General features: G+C 44.3%; 1 protein-coding gene across 2 annotated transcripts in view; it reads right to left on the bottom strand.

Moving 5' to 3' along the window:
• The window catches only part of vav3b (vav 3 guanine nucleotide exchange factor b), a 125060-nt gene extending 101265 nt beyond the window's left edge, over positions 1 to 23795 (bottom strand). For both annotated transcript variants that reach the window (XM_065013787.1, XM_065013788.1), the window contains exons 1-2: positions 23381 to 23795; positions 17078 to 17194 (exon numbers count right to left, since the gene is read on the bottom strand). In XM_065013787.1, the coding sequence (XP_064869859.1) occupies positions 17078 to 17194; positions 23381 to 23584 (321 nt within the window). In that variant the 5' untranslated portion in view covers positions 23585 to 23795. The remainder of the gene's footprint in view (positions 1 to 17077; positions 17195 to 23380) is intronic.
• Between the last annotated feature and the right edge of the window lie 495 nt (positions 23796 to 24290).

The following is a 24290-nucleotide window of genomic DNA, read 5'->3' as shown; positions in this document are numbered from 1 at the left end:
AGAGGTCTGGAGAGAGGCCTGGAGAGAGGCCTGGAGAGAGGCCTGGAGAGAGGCCTGGAGAGAGGCCTGGAGAGAGGTCTGGAGAGAGGTCTGGAGAGAGGCCTGGAGAGAGGTCTGGAGAGAGGTCTGGAGAGAGGTCTGGAGAGAGAGGCCTGGAGAGAGGTCTGGAGAGAGGTCTGGAGAGAGGTCTGGAGAGAGGCCTGGAGAGAGAGGCCTGGAGAGAGGCCTGGAGAGAGGCCTGGAGAGAGGCCTGGAGAGAGGCCTGGAGAGAGGCCTGGAGAGAGGTCTGGAGAGAGAGGTCTGGAGAGAGAGGTCTGGAGAGAGGCCTGGAGAGAGGTCTGGAGAGAGGTCTGGAGAGAGAGGCCTGGAGAGACAGAGGCCTGGAGAGACAGAGGCCTGGAGAGACAGAGGCCTGGAGAGAGAGGCCTGGAGAGAGAGAGGCCTGGAGAGAGGCCTGGAGAGAGGCCTGGAGAGACAGAGGCCTGGAGAGACAGAGGCCTGGAGAGAGAGAGGCCTGGAGAGAGGTCTGGAGAGAGAGGTCTGGAGAGAGGCCTGGAGAGAGGTCTGGAGAGAGGCCTGGAGAGAGGCCTGGAGAGAGAGGCCTGGAGAGAGGCCTGGAGAGAGGCCTGGAGAGAGACCTGGAGAGAGGCCTGGAGAGAGACCTGGAGAGAGGCCTGGAGAGAGGCCTGGAGAGAGGCCTCGAGAGAGAGAGGCCTGGAGAGGCCTGGAGAGAGGCCTGGAGAGAGGCCTGGAGAGAGGCCAGGAGAGAGGCCTGGAGAGAGGTCTGGAGAGAGGTCTGGAGAGAGAGGTCTGGAGAGAGGTCTGGAGAGAGGTCTGGAGAGAGGTCTGGAGAGAGAGGCCTGGAGAGAGGCCTGGAAAGAGAGGCCTGGAGAGAGGCCTGGAAAGAGAGGTCTGGAGAGAGAGGTCTGGAGAGAGGCCTGGAGAGAGGCCTGGAGAGAGGCCTGGAGAGAGAGAGGCCTGGAGAGAGGCCTGGAGAGAGGCCTGGAGAGAGGTCTGGAGAGAGGCCTGGAGAGAGGCCTGGAGAGAGGCCTGGAGAGAGAGAGGCCTGGAGAGAGGCCTGGAGAGAGGCCTGGAGAGAGAGAGGCCTGGAGAGAGGTCTGGAGAGAGGCCTGGAGAGAGAGAGGTCTGGAGAGAGGTCTGGAGAGAGGCCTGGAGAGAGGCCTGGAGAGAGGCCTGGAGAGAGAGAGGCCTGGAGAGAGGCCTGGAGGGAGGCCTGGAGAGAGGTCTGGAGAGAGGCCTGGAGAGAGGCCTGGAGAGAGGCCTGGAGAGAGAGAGGCCTGGAGAGAGAGGCCTGGAGAGAGGTCTGGAGAGAGGTCTGGAGAGAGGCCTGGAGAGAGGCCTGGAGAGAGGCCTGGAGAGAGGCCTGGAGAGAGGCCTGGAGAGAGGCCTGGAGAGAGGCCTGGAGAGAGGTCTGGAGAGAGGTCTGGAGAGAGAGGTCTGGAGAGAGGCCTGGAGAGAGGTCTGGAGAGAGGTCTGGAGAGAGAGGCCTGGAGAGAGGTCTGGAGAGAGGTCTGGAGAGAGGTCTGGAGAGAGGCCTGGAGAGAGGCCTGGAGAGAGGCCTGGGAGAGAGGCCTGGAGAGAGAGAGGCCTGGAGAGAGGCCTGGAGAGAGGCCTGGAGAGAGAGAGGCCTGGAGAGAGGCCTGGAGAGAGAGAGGCCTGGAGAGAGAGAGGCCTGGAGAGAGAGGCCTGGAGAGAGAGGCCTGGAGAGAGAGGCCTGGAGAGAGGTCTGGAGAGACAGGTCTGGAGAGAGGCCTGGAGAGAGGTCTGGAGAGAGGTCTGGAGAGAGAGGCCTGGAGAGAGGCCTGGAGAGAGAGGTCTGGAGAGAGGTCTGGAGAGAGGTCTGGAGAGAGGCCTGGAGAGAGGCCTGGAGAGAGGCCTGGAGAGAGAGAGGCCTGGAGAGAGGCCTGGAGAGAGAGGCCTGGAGAGAGGCCTGGAGAGAGAGGCCTGAGAGAGAGGCCTGGAGAGAGGCCTGGAGAGAGAGAGGCCTGGAGAGAGAGAGGCCTGGAGAGAGAGGCCTGGAGAGAGAGGCCTGGAGAGAGAGGCCTGGAGAGAGAGGCCTGGAGAGAGGTCTGGAGAGACAGGTCTGGAGAGAGGCCTGGAGAGAGGTCTGGAGAGAGGCCTGGAGAGAGAGAGGCCTGGAGAGAGGCCTGGAGAGAGAGGTCTGGAGAGAGGTCTGGAGAGAGGTCTGGAGAGAGGCCTGGAGAGAGGCCTGGAGAGAGGTCTGGAGAGAGGCCTGGAGAGAGGCCTGGAGAGAGGCCTGGAGAGAGTCCTGGAGAGAGAGGCCTGGAGAGAGGCCTGGAGAGAGGCCTGGAGAGAGGCCTGGAGAGAGGCCTGTGGTAACCACCCACTTGACCTGAAAAGATTGGACAGGTGTAAACAATTTCTAAAATATACTGCTTCAAATCTCCATTAAGTGCCTAAAACCCGAGGTGGGGTGTATGTGATACAGCCTGGATATGATGATGGTGGTGATGAAGATGTCTTGGGAGAGACTCCTGGTACCAGTGGTATCTCAGGGTGAAACGTGGGTTAAAATACTCTCTCATTATTATGCAGTTGCCTGAAGCCCAGTCTGTAGTGGCCACAGGATTACACTGTAGTCTGTCTGAGATTAAACCACGTTCTATTTCGAACATTCCCAGAACATTCCCAGAACATTCCCAAAACATTCACAGAACATTCCCAAAACATTCACAGAACATTCACAGAACATTCCCAGAACATTCCCAGAACCTTCCCAGAACATTCCCAGAACATTCCCAGAACATTCCCAGAACGTTCCCACATGAGACAACAACCCTCTTTGGACCATTTCCATTTCAATCTCTGAACACACTCACACACACACATACACACACACATACACAAATACACAAACACACACACACACACACATACACAAATACACACACGTGCACACACACACGTGCACACACATTTAATTATATGTCCTTTACATTTCATGTTATTTAATGTCTTTTATAAAGCTTCTTTAAAAAAAAGCAGTTTAACATAAGGAATTACACAGCAACAGTTTGATGTAGATATAAGACGATCATCTCCTCAGATTAACGTCAATCTTCTTCAGTACACAGAGCACACTGACTGAGACGAGTTTGTGAGTGTGAGTGTGTGTGTGTGTGTGTGTGTGTGTGTGTGTGTGTGTGTAGTAGCTCACAGGGGCACCACTGCTCCACTTAGCTAGGTGTTGCTTTTACAAGATGTGGTTTGCAGTTAGTAAGCACACCTCCCGGTCAAAGACATACTGTATATTCTGTTTATAGAGAGCCTGTATAAAAAAAGGTGCTTGTTGGTCTTTAGCAGGCTTTTGTTGCAAAAAGTAAGTAAATGTTGTGTGCAGTATGCTTGAAAGAGGCCACAACAGAACACAGACAGACAGGCGGACGGACGGGCGGGCGGACAGACAGACAGACAGACAGACAGACAGACAGACAGACAGAGATGGTTATGCTTTACGTCCTAGTGTACATTTAAATGAGAAAGAGAGATGTTGGCATGAATTCTACTGTAGATTTAAATGAGAGAGAGACAGAGGGATGACAGGGCCTCTATGCCATCAAAAGGAACATAAAATTCAACATACCAATTAGGATCTGGCTAAAAATACTTGAATCAATTATAGAGCCCATTGCCCTTTATGGTTGTGAGGTCTGGGGTCCGCTCACCAACCAAGAATTCACAAAATGGGACAAACAGCTAATTGAGTCCCTGCTTGCAGAATTCTGCAAAAATATCCCCATGTACAATGTAAAACACCAAATAATTCATGCAGAGCAGAATTAGTCCGATTCCCGCTAATGATCAAAATCCAGAAAAGAGCCGTTAAATTCTACAACCACCTAAAAGGAAGCGATTCCCAAACTTTCCATAACAAAGCCAGCACCTACAGAGAGATGAACCTGGAGAAGAGTCCCCTAAGCAAGCTGGTCCTGGGGCTCTGTTCACAAACAGACCCCACAGAGCCCAGGACAGCAGCACAACTAGACCCAACCAAATCATGAGAAAACAAAAAGATAATTACTTGACATATTGGAAAGAATTCACAAAAAAACAGAGCAAACTAGAATGCTATTTGGCCCTAAACAGAGAGTACACAGTGGCAGAATACCTGACCAATGTGACTGACTCAAACTTAAGGAAAACTTTGACTATGTACAGACTCAGTGAGCATAGCCTTGCTATTGAGAAAGGCCGCCGTAGGCAGACATGGCTCTCAATAGAAGACAGGCTATGTGCACACCATATCAACAGTATCCCCAAGACGTGTGGCTGGCTGGTCTGACTATAGTCATATCAACAGTATCCACAAGATGTGTGGCTGGCTGGTCTGACTATAGTCATATCAACACTATCCCCAAGACGTGTGGCTGGCTGGTCTGACTATAGTCATATCAACAGTATCCCCAAGATGTGTGGCTGGCTGGTCTGACTATAGTCATATCAACAGTTTCCCCAAGACGTGTGGCTGGCTGGTTGAACTGGTCTGACTATAGTCATATCAACAGTATCCCCAAGATGTGTGGCTGGCTGGTTGAACTGGTCTGACTATAGTCATATCAACAGTATCCCCAAGACGTGTGGCTGGCTGGTCTGACTGGTCTGACTATAGTCATATCAACAGTTTCCCCAAGATGTGTGGCTGGCTGGTCTGACTATAGTCATATCAACACTATCCCCAAGACGTGTGGCTGGCTGGTCTGACTATAGTCATATCAACACTATCCCCAAGATGTGTGGCTGGCTGGTCTGACTATAGTCATATCAACACTATCCCCAAGACATGTGGCTGGCTGGTCTGACTGGTCTGACTATAGTCATATCAACACTATCCCCAAGACGTGTGGCTGGCTGGTCTGACTATAGTCATATCAACAGTTTCCCCAAGATGTGTGGCTGGCTGGTCTGACTGGTCTGACTATAGTCATATCAACACTATCCCCAAGACGTGTGGCTGGCTGGTCTGACTATAGTCATATCAACAGTTTCCCCAAGACGTGTGGCTGGCTGGTCTGACTATAGTCATATCAACAGTTTCCCCAAGATGTGTGGCTGGCTGGTCTGACTGGTCTGACTATAGTCATATCAACACTATCCCCAAGACGTGTGGCTGGCTGGACTGACTATAGTCATATCAACAGTTTCCCCAAGACGTGTGGCTGGCTGGTCTGACTATAGTCATATCAACAGTTTCCCCAAGATGTGTGGCTGGCTGGTCTGACTATAGTCATATCAACAGTTTCCCCAAGATGTGTGGCTGGCTGGTCTGACTATAGTCATATCAACACTATCCCCAAGACATGTGGCTGGCTGGTCTGACTGGTCTGACTATAGTCATATCAACAGTTTCCCCAAGATGTGTGGCTGGCTGGTCTGACTATAGTCATATCAACAGTTTCCCCAAGACGTGTGGCTGGCTGGTCTGACTGGTCTGACTATAGTCATATCAACAGTTTCCCCAAGACGTGTGGCTGGCTGGTCTGACTATAGTCATATCAACAGTTTCCCCAAGACGTGTGGCTGGTCTGACTGGTCTGACTATAGTCATATCAACAGTTTCCCCAAGATGTGTGGCTGGCTGGTCTGACTATAGTCATATCAACAGTATCCCCAAGACATGTGGCTGGCTGGTCTGACTATAGTCATATCAACAGTATCTCCAAGACATGTGGCTGGCTGGTCTGACTATAGTCATATCAACAGTATCCCCAAGACGTGTGGCTGGCTGGTCTGACTATAGTCATATCAACAGTATCCCCAAGACATGTGGCTGGCTGGTCTGACTATAGTCATATCAACAGTATCCCCAAGACATGTGGCTGGCTGGTCTGACTATAGTCATATCAACAGTATCCCCAAGACGTGTGGCTGGCTGGTCTGACTATAGTCATATCAACAGTATCCCCAAGACGTGTGGCTGGCTGGTCTGACTATAGTCATATCAACAGTATCCCCAAGACGTGTGGCTGGCTGGTCTGACTATAGTCATATCAACAGTATCCCCAAGACGTGTGGCTGGCTGGTCTGACTATAGTCATATCAACACTATCCCCAAGACGTGTGGCTGGCTGGTCTGACTGGTCTGACTATAGTCATATCAACACTATCCCCAAGACGTGTGGCTGGCTGGTCTGACTGGTCTGACTATAGTCATATCAACAGTATCCCCAAGACGTGTGATGATTTAGCAAAAGGATAGCATTAGCCATGGCAAAGTGCATTGAATAGCAGGAAATTAGATTTAAATCTACAACATTTTCTCTCAGCTTCATGGCAGAATATGTAGAATCTCTCTACACCGCCAAGATGAGGGCCTAAACATGTTTCTAAAATTCAGCCGTGGCCATTGCTACCTCCATTGCTACTCTTCTTGTCACTCCCCTTGCTACTCCCCTTGTCACTCCCCTTGTCACTCCCCTTGACACTCCCCTTGTCACTCCCCTTGCTACCCCCTTGTCACTCCCCTTGTCACTCCCCTTGACACTCCCCTTGTCACTCCCCTTGACACTCCCCTTGACACTCCCCTTGTCACTCCCCTTGACACTCCCCTTGTCACTCCCCTTGACACTCCCCTTGTCACTCCCCTTGACACTCCCCTTGTCACTCCCCTTGTCACTCCCCTTGTCACTCCCCTTGACACTCCCCTTGTCACTCCCCTTGACACTCCCCTTGCAATGCCCACCATGTAAGCCTCTTATTGATCCAGAACAAAACCCTGTTTTTACTGTAATACAGTATACCCTTACAAAAACAAGTCCTACAGGAATCCTGCAGGAATTCAACCTTTTGTGAAGGAATTGTACAGGTGTCCTTGCAGGAACAGTATGACTTGTCCTGCAGATATGTAGAAAATCCTAAACAAACATGACAATTCCTGCAGGAATCCTGCAGGACCGAAACATGCAGGATATTGATATTCCTGAAGGAATCCTGCAGGACCGAAACATGCAGGATATTGATATTCCTGAAGGAATCCTGCAGGACCGAAACATGCAGGATATTGATATTCCTGAAGGAATCCTGCAGGACCGAAACATGCAGGATATTGATATTCCTGAAGGAATCCTGCAGGACCGAAACATGCAGGATATTGATATTCCTGAAGGAATCCTGCAGGACCGAAACATGCAGGATATTGATATTCCTGAAGGAATCCTGCAGGACCGAAACATGTAGGATATTGATATTCCTGCAGGACCAATTCCAGCAAGAATCCTGGAGGATTTTGATATTCCTGGAGCCATATCAGATAGTGAAACTGCAGGAGGAGATAACGTGTGTATAGAGGTGAGTGCACATCATTTTGTATATAGCTAGCTAGTTTTCATTTATTTTTATTTTTTAAATGTGTTTTACAATTTACAACAAGAACACCAACGGATGTGACATCTTGGTCACAATAGCAACAGTTGACAGTTGGCAGTTGAGGAAATGGCTGCTAGGCAGTTTAGTTAATAATATTAGCAATGCTTGAACTAGCTATCTGTTTACAAGTAAAGAGTCAGAGAAACATACTAAAACTACAACAAATGTATATATGAACATGTTAAGGGGTAGCATAGTTATTTAATGTGTTGAGTTTGCAGAATATTTGTTATGAGTAAGTTAACTAGCATGTTCTCTACCACTTTGATAAAAAAAAACATGAATATGAGGTTTGATATCCCACTTGCTAGGTGTCTTTAGTACTGTTGTCATGGAAAGTTACATGAGGTTTGATATCCCACTTGCTAGGTGTCTTTAGTACTGTTGTCATGGAGTTACATGAAGTTTGATATCCCACTTGCTAGGTGTCTTTAGTACTGTTGTCATGGAAAGTTACACTTGCTAGGTGAAGTTACATGAAGTTTGATATCCCACTTGCTAGGTGTCTTTAGTACTGTTGTCATGGAGTTACATGAAGTTTGATATCCCACTTGCTAGGTGTCTTTAGTACTGTTGTCATGGAAAGTTACATGAGGTTTGATATCCCACTTGCTAGGTGTCTTTAGTACTGTTGTCATGGAAAGTTACATGAGGTTTGATATCCCACTTGCTAGGTGTCTTTAGTACTGTTGTCATGGAAAGTTACATGAGGTTTGATATCCCACTTGCTAGGTGTCTTTAGTACTGTTGTCATGGAAAGTTACATGAGGTTTGATATCCCACTTGCTAGGTGTCTTTAGTACTGTTGTCATGGAAAGTTACATGAAGTTTGATATCCCACTTGCTAGGTGTCTTTAGTACTGTTGTCATGGAAAGTTACATGAAGTTTGATATCCCACTTGCTAGGTGTCTTTAGTACTGTTGTCATGGAAAGTTACATGAAGTTTGATATCCCACTTGCTAGGTGTTTTTAGTACTGTTGTCACAAGTTAGGCTTATCATTTTTATGTGTTTTGAAATGGATGGTGATAGATGAGATTTTATGGCTTCGTGGCTTGCACTTGATGACGGTAACCAAATCACATGATCATGGAACTTGTTCAGTTTATGTCTCGGTTGTTGAATCTTGTTATGTTCATACAAATATTTACAGACGTTAGGTTTGCTGAAAATAAACACAGTTGACAGTGAGAGGACGTTTCTTTTTTTGCTGAGTCTATACGTATGCATATCAAACAGAAATATATATATTACATTAATACATCATTGTATTATTATTAATGCCTTTTCCTTAGACAGACGAACCCTGGAGCCCCCAGATGACAAAGGCTCTAAACCCAGAACTGTGTGGAAACATGTGTGGAACCGTGTGGAAACATGTGTGGAACCGTGTGGAAACATGTGTGGAACCGTGTGGAGAAATGTGTGGAACCGTGTGGAACCGTGTGGAAACATGTGTGGAACCGTGTGTGGAACCATGTGTGGAACCGTGTGGAGACGTGTGGAACCGTGTGGAGACATGTGTGGAACCGTGTGGAAACATGTGTGGAACCGTGTGGAACCGTGTGGAAACATGTGTGGAACCGTGTGGAACCGTGTGGAAACATGTGTGGAACCATGTGGAGACATGTGTGGAACCGTGTGGAAACATGTGTGGAACCGTGTGGAACCGTGTGGAACCGTGTGTGGAACCATGTATGGAACCGTGTGGAGACGTGTGGAAACATGTGTGGAACCGTGTGGAACCGTGTGGAAACATGTGTGGAACCGTGTGGAACCGTGTGGAAACATGTGTGGAACCGTGTGGAACCGTGTGGAAACATGTGTGGAACCGTGTGGAACTGTGTGGAAACGTGTGGAACCGTGTGGAACCGTGTGGAAACATGTGTGGAACCGTGTGGAACCGTGTGGAAACATGTGTGGAACCGTGTGTGGAACAATGTGTGGAACCGTGTGGAACCGTGTGGAGACATGTGTGGAACCGTGTGGAAACGTGTGGAACCGTGTGTAAACATGTGTGGAACCGTGTGGAAACATGTGTGGAACCGTGTGAAGAAATGTGTGGAACCGTGTGGAGAAATGTGTGGAACCGTGTGGAACCGTGTGGAAACATGTGTGGAACCGTGTGGAGAAATGTGTGGAACCGTGTGGAGAAATGTGTGGAACCGTGTGGAGAAATGTGTGGAACCGTGTGGAAACATGTGTGGAACCGTGTGGAAACATGTGTGGAACCGTGTGGAAACGTGTGGAACCGTGTGGAAACATGTGTGGAACCGTGTGGAAACATGTGTGGAACCGTGTGGAAACGTGTGGAACCGTGTGGAGACATGTGTGGAACCGTGTGGAGACATGTGTGGAACCGTGTGGAGACATGTGTGGAACTGTGTGGAAACGTGTGGAACCGTGTGGAGACATGTGTGGAACCGTGTGGAGACATGTGTGGAACTGTGTGGAAACGTGTGGAACCGTGTGGAGACATCAACACTTGTCATGTTTAATTCATATTAACCCTTTCATTGGTTCACCTTCATCTGAATGAATCCTTAGAACACGGTCCATTGTTCAAAAGTTGTATTGGTCGTATGTACAGGATACACACAGTCCAATGAAATGCTAACTTGCAGGTTCCTTCTCAACAATGCAACAACAACAAGACATTAGAGATAATATGAACATGAAGTAAATGGCTCAGTAGAATAGAAAAACATTTTAACATCCCCAAGTGATGGGGACAACAAAGAAATGAATTAAAAAGGCTTGATCAGTACACCTCATTCAACTAACTGTGGTCTAAATTGTAGATGATGAATAGTTGAAGATGGTGTTTGTATAATAGAAAAACATTTTAACATCCCCAAGTGATGGGGACATCAAGGAGATTTAACATTTTAAAAGCTATACTGCTGAATAAACTCCTGACTAAACTCCTGGAATAGGGTGATTTTCCTGGTGTTTCCATCTGTCTGTGTGATGGGGTGGGATGTGCTTCAACCTGAGGAGAACAGAGCAGAAACAAAAGGCCTAAGGGAGGAGAAATTAACCTCACTGCTCAAATGTCAGAGCTGGTTCAAGTTGCTGAGAACCACAACTACCTTTGCTAAGGTTCAATGGTTTTGTCAACAGTTCTGCATATTTATAGCCTTGATCAAGTTGTCACTGATTTTCACTTTTTAATGGATCATTTAATTATTTAAATTTGTTTCCTGTGCATGCAATGGTGAAACATGAGGGGAGGGGAAAGTGACAAGAAGAAAGCTAGCTAGCGTTAGGTAAACAGACACTACGTGTAAGTATTGACTGATCATGTAAGAGTGCACAAATAGCTTGGTTAGCTAAGCAAGCTACATTGTACAGAACACAGCTAGTTGCATTTCCTACGCCATTAATCAGATGTTAAAATGTTTTCCCTCCAAACCAATCGGCCGTTACTATTTTGTCCTGCCAAAACCATGGAGTGAAATTAACACATCAGTTGCCATCTGTCCTTGAAAACAAATGTGAAAAAAACTATTTCCTACATTTCTCATTAGCTGGCTAGCTCGTTCACTAATTCAGGATAAAAAAAAACTGTCTGGGTTTTCACAATTGACACAGCTGATTTTACGATTAGTTTGTTTAGTTTGTCATCCCTAAAACGGCTGATAACCAGGAAGAGATTGTTTAGTTTGTCATCCCTAAAACGGCTGATAACCAGGAAGAGATTGTTTAGTTTGTCATCCCTAAAACGGCTGATAACCAGGATGAGATTGTTTAGTTTGTCATCCCTAAAACGGCTGATAACCAGGATGAGATTGTTTAGTTTGTCATCCCTAAAACGGCTGATAACCAGGATGAGATTGTTTAGTTTGTCATCCCTAAAACAGCTGATAACCAGGAAGAGATTGCCTGAATTCAAAATTCATATGAAAGTAATTTGTTGAACATTTTAACATAATTTTGTGAATAAATAAACATAATACTTACATTTTACAAAGTTATTCCTTATTCCTCTGGAACATTTTCTCCCAAGCAGGGACTTCAGTCCACCATTAATTCAGATTGTTTTTGAGGGGGGGGATTTTCGCTGTGTTGCAAGGTGTCATGGGATAGCCTTCCCAGCAAAAGGAATGAAAATGTATGCTCCCACGTGTGCTTTGTTTTCCAGACCTCCCAGGAATGCTTCTAGAACTTATAGAACTTCCCGCAAACCTAGTACATATTTGCCATTTCGTGTTGTTGGGTTTGGAATCATACTTGAATAATGACAGTTTACTTTCATACTCGCTGTACCCTCTACATAGAACACAAGTATGCAATTTGGAACACAAACACTTATCTATGTAATATCACATTATTTTGAACTGAAATATATTAGGTCCAAATAAAAAATACAAATATAAATAGCTCATTTTAACATGACTTTCTCACTGTTTTACTCTTAGCTTGCTTGGACAGTTTCCCCACCTCCACCATGTGAATTCTCTTCTTCTCCCTTACAGCTTAGACGACAGGAAGCACAGAAAACACACACCTAGTATTTCACTGGAATCCTTTACCTTGTCTTTCTAACCCAGTGGTTCTTAACCTTGTTGGAGGTACTGAACCCCAACAGTTCCATATGCGCATTCACCGAACCCTTCTTAATTGAAAAAAAATCTAATTCAAAACATAGGTATATATTTGACTGGTGCACAAAATGAACCGTGCATCAACATCACTGTGTTCAAAGAACAAAATCATCAAAACATTTTCACACAGATTATCATTTTCACACAAAAACAAAAACATAATAATGAATATTTACTGCAAATCAGTGTGACTTCTGCTGTTGCCTTTCAGAGACCAGTTCAGAAATGCGTGGCTTCACCTTGGCAAGTGCCACTCTCATGTCATTTTCGCAACAAAGTCTGTTCCTTTTCTTCGTTTTTATGTCCAGCATCCTCGAAAAGGATTGCTCGCAAAGATATGTTGTAACAAACGGTATGAAAATCTCCAGAGCTTTCTTAGCAATAACAGGGTACGTTACCATTTGTTGACACCAAAACGTTGAAAGCGTTGTTGTTCTGAAGAGTTGCTGTTGAACCTGGCTCTGATGCATTTCAATGATTTCATCGAGGTATTCATCATTGACATCTGTTGTCTCAACACTAAACGTGAACGGCTGTCTCACCCATGCTGGATATGACTCTCTTGTAGGGAAGTATCCGTCGAGAGACTTTGCAAGCTCATCTAAGTGCGTGGCAATTGCTTGCTTCAGTTCAGCGGGTACAGAAATGTCTCCGATTCCAGATACATCTTCGATCTTACTTACACAGTCGTCCAGCAGGGGAAAGTTTGCAAAGTTATTGTTCTCTGTTCGTCGTTTCCATAACGGTAGCTTTTTTTGAAAAGCCTTCAGGTTTTCCTCCGCTTCGATGATGTTGACTCCACCGCCCTGCATCTTTGGATTGAGATGATTGAGAGCTGCGAAGATATCAGCCATGTACGCTAAAATGAGAATGAACTCAGAATTTTTGAAGCAATCTGCATGACAATGTTGGTGCTCTTGCAAAAACAGGGCTAATTCCACACGCACGGCAAAAACACGATTCAGCACCTGTCCCCGGGATAACCACCGAACGTTAGAATGGTACAGAAGTACCTCGAATTCAGAGCCCATTTCTTTACACAGCTCACTGAAGATGCGATGCCGCAGAGCACTAGTTCGCACATAGTTCACGCATTCCACTACAATTTTTAATACTTCTGCCAGTTTTGGAGGCAAGGTTTTTGTTGCCAACGCATGCCTGTGCAGAATACAATGCGTAACAATGATGTGTGGTGCATCGGCTTTCACTAGCGCACCAAAACCAGACTTTCTTCCCAGCATGACTGTTGCTCCGTCCGAACAAACTGCAGAAACCATATCCCATGAAAGATTGTTGTCTTTGAAGAAGTTATCCATAAGTTTCTTCACATCGGCTGCCTTAGTTTTTGTTGTAAGAGGCTTACAAAATAAAAAATCTTCCTTTATCACGTCGTCTTTCACATAGCGCACGAATACAGCAAGCTGGCTTAGATTGGAAACGTCTGTGGTCTCGTCGAGTTGAAGGCTGAATTTTGCCGGGCTTGAAATCAGATCTGCAACTACTTGAGCCAAGATGTCTTTGCTCATGTCCTCTATTCTGTTGCTGATGGTGTCATTTGAAAGAGGAATTTGGGATAACTTAACTTCGGCCTCTTTTCCCAGCATGATATTCGCCATCTTCAACACAGCTGGTTTTATGAGTGTTTCACCAATGGTGTGTGGTTTGCCCTGCTTTGCGATCAGGTAAGCAACTTCGTATGATGCTGTGAGGATCGGTTTGTTGATGGGTACAAAGCCGAGAACAGGCAGAGTAGCCTTTTCATCGAATCTGGCTCTCTTCACCTTGAATTCAGCGAGCGTTGTGTTCTTGTATTTTCCATCTCCATGCAGCTTAAGGAAGTGTTCTCTTAGTTTTGCCGGTGCTAGACTAGAATTGCTAAACTTGGCATTGCAAATCATGCAGTTAGGACGCTGACTCCCATCACGTTCCGTTATACATGTAAATCCATATTGTACATATTCGTCCGACCACTATCTTTTTTTGCTCGACATAGTAAGTATGAAGGGATTAAAATATTAAGAAAGAAATCACAAGACGTACCATCACCACAGTCACAAACTGATAGCACCAAATTCCCTGCAGCACAGATAGGCCAAGCGATGTAGCGTGATCACCTGCAGCCAATGATGGCCAAGCGGAGCGTGTCATCACGAATCATATGAATCGGATGTTTGTCTTGACCTCCGCCGAACCCCTGAGACTGACTCACCGAACCCCTGGGGTTCGATCGAACCCAGGTTAAGAACCACTGTTCTAACCGTTTAGCAGAAGGCCACCACACCACATTAGAGTTGGGAAGTGCATGAAAAAACAATACATTTACTAATTCATCTGTCTCTGATTCCTTGTCTAATTTGCAGCTCCATTAGTTCACTAGTTAAAGCTCCATTAGTCCACTAGTTAAAGCTCCATTAGTCCAGTGGCCTACTAGTTAAAGCTCCATTAGTCCACTAGTTAAAGCTCCATTAATCCAGTGGCCTACTAGTTAAAGCTCCCTTAGTCCAGTGGACTACTAGTTAAAGCTCCCTTAGTCCAGTAGCCTACTAGTTAAAGCTCCATTAGACCACTAGTTAAAGCTCCATTAATCCAATGGCCTACTAGTTAAAGCTCCATTAGTCCAGTGGCCTACTAGTTAAATCTCCCTTAGTCCAGTAGCCTACTAGTTAAAGATCCCTTAGTCCAGTAGCCTACTAGTTAAAGCTCCATTAGACCACTAGTTAAAGCTCCATTAATCCAATGGCCTACTAGTTAAAGCTCCATTAGTCCAGTGGCCTACTAGTTAAATCTCCCTTAGTCCAGTAGCCTACTAGTTAAAGATCCCTTAGTCCAGTAGCCTACTAGTTAAAGCTCCCTTAGTCCAGTGGCCTACTAGTTAAAGCTCCCTGAGTCCAGTAGCCTACTAGTTAAAGCTCCATTAGTCCAGTGGACTACTAGTTAAAGCTCCATTAGTCCTGTGGCCTACTAGTTAAAGTTCCATTAGTCCAGTGGCCTACTAGTTAAAGCTCCATTAATCCAGTGGCCTACTAGTTAAAGCTCCATTAGTCCAGTGGCCTACTAGTTAAAGCTCCATTAGTCCAGTGGCCTACTAGTTAAAGTTCCATTAGTCCATTAGTTAAAGCTCCCTTAGTCCAGTGGCCTACTAGTTAAAGCACCCTTAGTCCAGTAGCCTACTAGTTAAAGATCCATTAATCCAGTGGCCTACTAGTTAAAGCTCAATTAGTCCAGTGGCCTACTAGTTAAAGCTCCATTAATCCACTAGTTAAAGCTCCATTAGTCCAGTGGCCTACTAGTTAAAGCTCCATTAGTCCACTAGTTAAAGCTCCATTAGTCCAGTGGCCTACTAGTTAAAGCTCCATTAGTCCACTAGTTAAAGTTCCATTAGTCCAGTGGTCTACCAGTTAAAGGTGAGTAGCTTGTCTTTCACTACTACAGTATATCATGGGACGGCAGGGTAGCCTAGTGGTTAGAGCGTTGGACTAGTAACCGGAAGGTTGACAAGGTACAAATCTGTTGTTCTGCCCCTGAACAGGCAGTTAACCCACTGTTCCTAGGCCGTCACTGAAAATAAGAATTTGTTCTTAACTGACTTGCCTAGTTAAATAAAGGTAAATAAAAAATAAAAACGTGCACTATTTTGTCTGTTTTTCATGTAACACAGATGTTCTGGAGTGATATTCTGATGTTCTGTAGTGATATTCTGATGTTCTGTAGTGATATCCTAATGTTCTGTAGTGATATTCTGATGTTCTGTAGTGATATTCTGATGTTCTGTAGTGATATCCTAATGTTCTGTAGTGATATCCTAATGTTCTGTAGTGATATTCTGATGTTCTGTAGTGATATTCTGATGTTCTGTAGTGATATCCTAATGTTCTGTAGTGATATTCTGATGTTCTGTAGTGATATCCTAATGTTCTGTAGTGATATTCTGATGTTCTGTAGTGATATCCTAATGTTCTGTAGTGATATTCTGATGTTCTGTAGTGATATTCTGATGTTCTGTAGTGATATTCTGATGTTCTGTAGTGATATCCTAATGTTCTGTAGTGATATTCTGATGTTCTGTAGTGATATTCTGATGTTCTGTAGTGATATTCTGATGTTCTGTAGTGATAACTCTGCCCCTGTCATCTGTCTCCTGTCCTCCTCAGTTAAGACAGAGGCTGTTAAAGTGAGACTGACTACCACAAAAGGCAGCACCGGACAGCCATGCAGGTGAAGGAAACACCACAACACAGTTTCAACTTCTCATTTCTCCCTTTAAAACGGAGTCTAACACACACGCTTCACTGTCAGATGTTGTTGTTGTACCAGCCATATTAAAACCAACTCTCACCATGTTTACCATTGCAGACATCCGATTCACTTCACACCAATACACACCGATACACACCGATACACACCGATACACACCAATACACACACCGATACACACCGATACACACCGATACACACCGATACACACCAATACACACCAATACACATACGCTATTCACGTGATGTCATTGTTATTCTCACTCTTGTCACAAAATATGCTTTTACCATATTTATTCAAAATCTACATAAAATTATATTTTATGCAGTGCTGGTGAAATGGACAATCCAACACATCAGCTGTTGCTTCATGGGATAATAACATCGCCATGCAAGCTTATATCTTGTGCAATTTGTCCATTCTTTTGAAAGAATGTGAATTGTCCTACATTAAATTCTCTGAAAGATGAGGAAGGAACCCAGCAGGTGTTCCTACAGGAAAATGGCCGCCCTGGAAATATTGTGGAATTACCTGGAGGATTCTTACCCGCAGGATATCCCACAGGATTTGGGGGCCATTTTGGTGTAGGACATTTCCTGCAGCTAGTCATTCAGGAAACAATCCTGCAAGATTTATTTGAGGTCTACCTGCAAGATTCCTACATGATTCTGCAGGATTCCTGTAGGAATTGTCCGACAGGAAAGTGGCCACGATAATCCTGTGATATATTCTGCAGGACTTCCTGTACGACTTTTTTGTTTAAGGTAAGAACAAACAGAGAGGAGAGTTGGCAGCGGTATGTCTTTGTTACCTTTCCAAAGTCCCGGACATCAAACAGATCGAAGGCCTCGAACAGATCAGTCTTCTTCATCCCAAACACCTCACAGCAGGATGTCAGGAAGGTCCGGATATTCTTCAAGCAGAGGAACTGGGAACAGAAGAACAAAAACAGTTCAAAATAGAACACTAAGACATATTGGTTAGTGTTCTATAACTAATACGTCAGCACAGGTGACAAATAACTGTTAAACGTCAGTATTTACACATATTCTAATGAGACCGGTTTGCACAATAAGACATTCATAAGACATACATTAGATGTTAATAAGACATTCATAACACATTCATAAGACATACATTAGATGTTAAGACATTTATAACACATAAGACAGTACATTAATAACCTCCTGGTGAACTCTAACATTTATCTCTGTTCATATTTCTGAAAACTCGTCAAATTTATCAAACAGACTCAAAGAACACACACTGTACTTCAAAGCTTTTGAGGGACTTGAAAGTTCCTACATACTCTTTCTTGAACATTAATGACTGAGAGATGATGACATTAACCATCAGTCTTTGATTGCTGGAGGAGGAGAAGGTTAAACCTTTAGCAAAGTGGAGTTTTCCAACAAATCTATTCCATTAGGATAAATCAGGACACATCACACTTGTGAACACGAGTCCGAGGGCCAGTCCAGGACAACATCAACACTGATTTTATGGTTTTTATGACTTTTTAACTTTCAGCTTTCCATTTATTTATTTTTATGTGTAAAAAAAAATGGTATACTGTAATGGGATTTAATATATACATGTATTCAATCATGGCAATGTGATTGACCGGATAAGAAATGTGGGGCTACAGGGGGTTATTTGGTTGGGCTTTATACATTTTCACCAATTATCACGCTCAGTTGGGGGTCAGGAAATCCAGTCTTATTACAGTGTGGCAGGAAGTTGGAACAGGAATACTACACAATATTCATTCTCAACATGCCCAGAGCTGCTCAGAGCTGGTAACACAGTACAACTAGACATTTAGTTAATAAAGCCCTTTGTGAGTTAAATAGCTGTGACTTTGACTGTTGGGCAGCGCTCTTCCACTTCCTCCACCGACAGAGAGCTAGAGAGAGAGAGAGAGAGAGAGAGAGAGAGAGAGAGAGAGAGAGAGAGAGAGAGAGAGAGAGAGAGAGAGAGAGAGAGAGAGAGCTAGAGAGAGAGAGAGAGAGAGAGAGCTAGAGAGAGAGAGAGAGAGAGAGAGAGAGAGACAGAGACAGAGAGACAGAGAGAGAGAGAGAGAGGGCCCCTGGGGTTAGAGGATAAATCACAGGCATCTTTGTGATCAACTGTTATGATAAGGAGACCCAGGAGGAGACTAGCGACAGATGTAGAATACGCCAAGACTCTGCCATGTAACAACACTGGGGGGGGAATCGATATGTAGGCCTAATCAATTTATTGTAGACACGCTATATTTTGTATTATATTGTACTGTTTTAAAGTGTGTCTGCCTAAAGGTCTCGGTTTTACTCCACAGGATCAATCTGAACGTCACAGCGCAAAGTAATCCACTTTCTCCCTCTCTTCTTTCTTCTTCTCTTTCAAGTCATTCATTTATTTTTCTCGGTCTCCGATTCTCTCGCTCTCTGTATGAATACACTGTTTTTGGTTGAAGAATCAGCTCTGTCAAAGACATGTCTCAACTACTGTGAGTATTCCACATTTAAATGTGAAATATATCAAAATGGTACAATATAGGTTGGCACCAATGTTGATAATGCATATCGTCACCCACACATAGACATTCCACTGCCTGCTCCACAAAATGCAGATTTTACACTACCTACCCCTAGATGCAGTACTTGGCTAAAAATAGCAGTTCAGTAGGCTATAACTACTTAATCACAGTACACTGCCCGCTTATCCATCTCTCTCTCCCCATTCCTCCCCCTCTCTCTCCATCCCTCCCTCCGTCCCCCTCTATCTCACTCCATCCCTCCCTCCCCCTCTATCTCAAACCATTCCTCCCTCCCCCTCTATCTCTCTCCATCCCTCCCTCCCCTCTATCTCTCTCCATCCCTCCCTCCCCTCTATCTCTCTCCATCTCTCCCTCCCCCTCTATCTCTCTCCATCTCTCCCTCCCCCTCTATCTCTCTCCATCCCTCCCTCCCCTCTATCTCTCTCCATCCCTCCCTCCCCCTCTATCTCTCTCCATCCCTCCCTCCCCCTCTATCTCTCTCCATCCCTCCCTCCCTTCAATCCATTATGATAGACTTCTGCTTGTATTAAACCACCCACATCGTATGGCTAGAACAGTGGTAGCGCACAATGACAAAGCCATTTCCTATCGGGACTTACTACACAGATGACCTACTGCATCAGATGACCTACTGCTGTAGGCTACAGCTTTCTGCATTGTCCAGTAAGATATGCCTGGACCGGAGCTCTATTCTATTCTATAGTGCAGAATGGATAAACACACAATGGGAAAAGCTTACAAATCCAATACGAATCCACACAGATCCATGAAACAGCCATGTTGTGAGATAAAGACAACACTGATAATAAATGAATTGATTGTCCATTCGGGGGAAAGATGTAAACGTTGACAACGACGTTGTGACATATTACAGAAACGGAAAGATTAAAACACATCCTAATCTATAGTGGGTGTTCTGACTGTGGGTGTTTCTGCAGAAATTGTCGGTTGCTCAATGCAGTGACACTCTTGACGAAACATCCACCTTTAATAACCTGCTATGGCTGCGATCCCCATACAGGGATCAACATCAGGGGACATTTCAGAGTGACTAACTAAAAATACAACGTCGTAACATTAAACATTCTTGAAAATGCAAGTGTCTTACATCCTTCCAAAAGATTAGGATCTTGGTAATCAAACTACGTTTTCCGATTTAAAATAGCTATTACAGAGAACCAATACCATGCTTTTGTTTGAGAAGAGCAAGCTTTCTCTTTGACCAAGGCCACAGGCAGGGCCAGATTCACAGCTAAACATACACTTTTAAAACAGCTTTCTCTATGACCAAGGCCACAGGCACTTTCTCTTTGACCAAGGCCACAGGCAGGGCCAGATTCACAGCTAAACATACACTTTTAAAACAGCTTTCTCTTTGACCAAGGCCACAGGCAGGGCCAGATTCACAGCTAAACATACACTTTTAAAACAGCTTTCTCTATGACCAAGGCCACAGGCAGGGCCAGATTCACAGCTAAACATACACTTTTAAAACAGCTTTCTCTATGACCAAGGCCAGATTCACAGCTAAACATACACTTTTAAAACAGCTTTCTCTATGACCAGGGCCAGATTCACAGCTAAACATACACTTTTAAAACAGCTTTCTCTTTGACCAAGGCCACAGGCAGGGCCAGATTCACAGCTAAACATACACTTTTAAAACAGCTTTCTCTATGACCAAGGCCACAGGCAGGGCCAGATTCACAGCTAAACATACACTTTTAAAACAGCTTTCTCTTTGACCAAGGCCACAGGCAGGGCCAGATTCACAGCTAAACATACACTTTTAAAACAGCTTTCTCTATGACCAGGGCCAGATTCACAGCTAAACATACACTTTTAAAACAGCTTTCTCTTTGACCAAGGCCACAGGCAGGGCCAGATTCACAGCTAAACATACACTTTTAAAACAGCTTTCTCTTTGACCAAGGCCACAAGTAGGGCCAGATTCACAGCTAAACATACACTTTTAAAACAGCTTTCTCTATGACCAGGGCCAGATTCACAGCTAAACATACACTTTTAAAACAGCTTTCTCTATGACCAGGGCCACAGGCAGGGCCAGATTCACAGCTAAACATACACTTTTAAAACAGCTTTCTCTATGACCAGGGCCAGATTCACAGCTAAACATACACTTTTAAAACAGCTTTCTCTATGACCAGGGCCAGATTCACAGCTAAACATACACTTTTAAAACAGCTTTCTCTTTGACCAAGGCCACAAGCAGGGCCAGATTCACAGCTAAACATACACTTTTAAAACAGCTTTCTCTTTGACCAAGGCCAGATTCACAGCTAAACATACACTTTTAAAACAGCTTTCTCTTTGACCAAGGCCACAAGCAGGGCCAGATTCACAGCTAAACATACACTTTTAAAACAGCTTTCTCTATGACCAGGGCCAGATTCACAGCTAAACATACACTTTTAAAACAGCTTTCTCTTTGACCAAGGCCACAAGCAGGGCCAGATTCACAGCTAAACATACACTTTTAAAACAGCTTTCTCTTTGACCAAGGCCACAGGCAGGGCCAGATTCACAGCTAAACATACACTTTTAAAACAGCTTTCTCTTTGACCAAGGCCACAAGCAGGGCCAGATTCACAGCTAAACATACACTTTTAAAACAGCTTTCTCTATGACCAGGGCCAGATTCACAGCTAAACATACACTTTTAAAACAGCTTTCTCTTTGACCAAGGCCACAAGCAGGGCCAGATTCACAGCTAAACATACAGTTTTAAAACAGCTTTCTCTTTGACCAAGGCCACAAGCAGGGCCAGATTCACAGAAGGTTATAATAAGGTTTTAGCACATGGCAATGGCACCACAAATAACATGTTGTTTGCATTCAATGTTTCGGGAACAATAAAGTTGTTCAATAAGTTCTACACCAAAACATTAAGAACACCTTCCTAGTATATTGAGTTGCATCGCCGTTTTGCCCTCAGAACAGACTCAATTTGTCGGGGGCATGGACTTTACAAGGTGTCAAAAACATTCCACAAGGATGCTGGCCCCATGTTGACTCCAATGATTCTCATCAGTTGTGTCAAGTTGGCTGGATGTCCTTTGGGTGGTGAACCGTTCTAGATACACACAGGAAACTGTTGCGTGTGAAGAACTCAGCAGTGTTGCGGTTCTTAACACACTCAAACCGGTGCGCCTGGCACCTACCACCATACCCCGTTCAAAGGCACTTAAATCTGTTGTCTTGCCCATTCACCCTCTGAATGGCTCACAGACACAATCCATGTCACAATTATCTCACGGTTTAAAAATCCTTCTTTAACCCGTCTCCTCCCCTTCATCTACACTGATTGAAGTGGATTTAACAAGTGACATCAATAAAGGATCATAGCTTTCACCTGGATTTACCTGGTCAGTACATGTCATGGAAAGAGCAGGTGTCTTTGATGTTTTGTACACTCAGTGTATATCTGCCATTTTGATTTTAAGAGAATCTGGCAAAAAACTACAAAGGCCTAGTGGTCATTTCAATAAAGTCTACAACTAGTAAAAGGCTACTGACAGATGTAGTATAAATCATGCAGCCGACACACATCTGTGTGTGTGTGTGTGTGTGTGTGTGTGTGTGTGTGTGTGTGTGTGTGTGTGTGTGTGTGTGTGTGTGTGTGTGTGTGTGTGTGTAACTAAAGGGTGGATCAAAGCTGGGATGTTATCTGTCCCCTGGAATGAGTGTTGTGGTGGAGAGGATGGAGGATTCTGGGTAGAGAGCAGCGATCTACCCTATGTCCTATGTAGTGCACTACTTTTGACCAAAGCCCCTATGGTAATAGGGTGCCAGTTGGGATGCACACTCTGGACAGCATTCCTGTGTCCCCATGGGGCTGAAGCTTTTTTACAAGCTTCCTCAACATGATGAGTTGAAGTAGTTAAGAGGAACCCGAGGTTGAAAACCAACAAGGTTTATAAGACTGTAGGCCAATAGAGTCAACATTATTCATTAATAACAGCTAGGAAATACATGTGTGTATTTGAAGTATTAGTTGTAGCTGGGTAGTATAGACCACTTAATTATGTAACAAACATGTCCATAAGAAAGTTGAGTATACTGACTGTCATTACTAAGAAGAGCGCTGAGGATTTTAGAATAGCAATTAGCAAACCTACTTGGCTTTGTTTCAACATAATAATATTGTTTGACAAGAAACAGAAATCCATGAGATGGTTTACCTCTCACTGACTCAGGCACCAGTTTCACTAGATGAAATAGGCCTATATGTTTAATATAATTATAGTGGCAGTTGGTATTTATCTGTGATGATGAATAAAACTAGCCAAACCCGAAATCGCATAAAATAGTTTAAACTAATGACAATTATTTAAAATGTGTGTATGACATCAAGGACTATCAATTTCAAATCAATCATGAAATAAATTTATGTATTTAATAATTTACACACAAAAAAATGTTGCTCGCACCAAAGAATCCTTGAATAAAAATTAATGGTTTGGTAGCCATTGAATTTATCACACTTTTAAGACTTTTCCCTGTAGCTAGCCTACTAGGCTACACACCAAGCAAAATAACAGTTGTCTTTACCTGAGACATCTGTGGTCTAAGGTTAATCTCCTTCAGGTTGATGGTGTGTGGTTTCAAGTTGTTGAGCAGCTGACAGAGCAACACCCCGTCCCGGAGCGTCTGAGCCAAGTCAAATACCTGGGCACTGTCCCCGGTTACCCGATGGTTCGGAGGAAGCACCTTGCAGTTTATCAGCCACAATGCGCACTGCCGCCAGTACTTCATCTCCGCTTTCGAGAGTCGAAACAAAGTAGAAGAATAACTAAAAACAGTTATGTCTATTCAATAAGTGTTTGAAACGACATTGTAAACGAAGAACTGGACGTTTGAAAGCTGTCACTCTGGTTCTGTTCCTTGTGACGATGAAGAAAGTGACGCTACTTTCTGCTCCACTCCAGCAGAATCGCGAGATGCGCGATACTGAACTGGTTGCAGTGTGTTTATGGAGCGTGATACTTTTGCACATGAATTCGAGCTCCGAAACGTCAAACTCTATTTCACTTCCTCTTCCGTCTACATTTTTTTTTGTTTTTGTTGAATTCGTATGACAAATACTAAATGCTTCTCTAAAGAAGTGACATATTTGGACATGTCATTCATTCATAAAAAAAAATGGCAATTGACAAATGGCCAAATATTATTGTGGGAAGTTCACTGAAATGCACTTAGCGAGTGGAATTTAATGGATTACCACACCATAATACACTATATGATACATAATCCCCGAATTACTATGACAATCAATGCGAACGTTTATTGGATCCATTAGAGTGATGTCACTCACTGTACAATATCATTAAGGCATATACATACAGATTGTGACAACTGTATTTCTAGAAACACCTTATTGCTATATAAAAATTAAAAGGTAAAGCAGTGAAACATTGAGAAAGAAGGCACAACCTTGTTTTAAAGGTAAAGCAGTGAAACA

This window comes from Oncorhynchus nerka, linkage group LG9b, assembly GCF_034236695.1.
Source record: "Oncorhynchus nerka isolate Pitt River linkage group LG9b, Oner_Uvic_2.0, whole genome shotgun sequence".
Classification (NCBI taxonomy): Eukaryota; Metazoa; Chordata; class Actinopteri; order Salmoniformes; family Salmonidae; genus Oncorhynchus; species Oncorhynchus nerka.
This window is presented reverse-complemented; position numbering and strand designations above follow the sequence as displayed.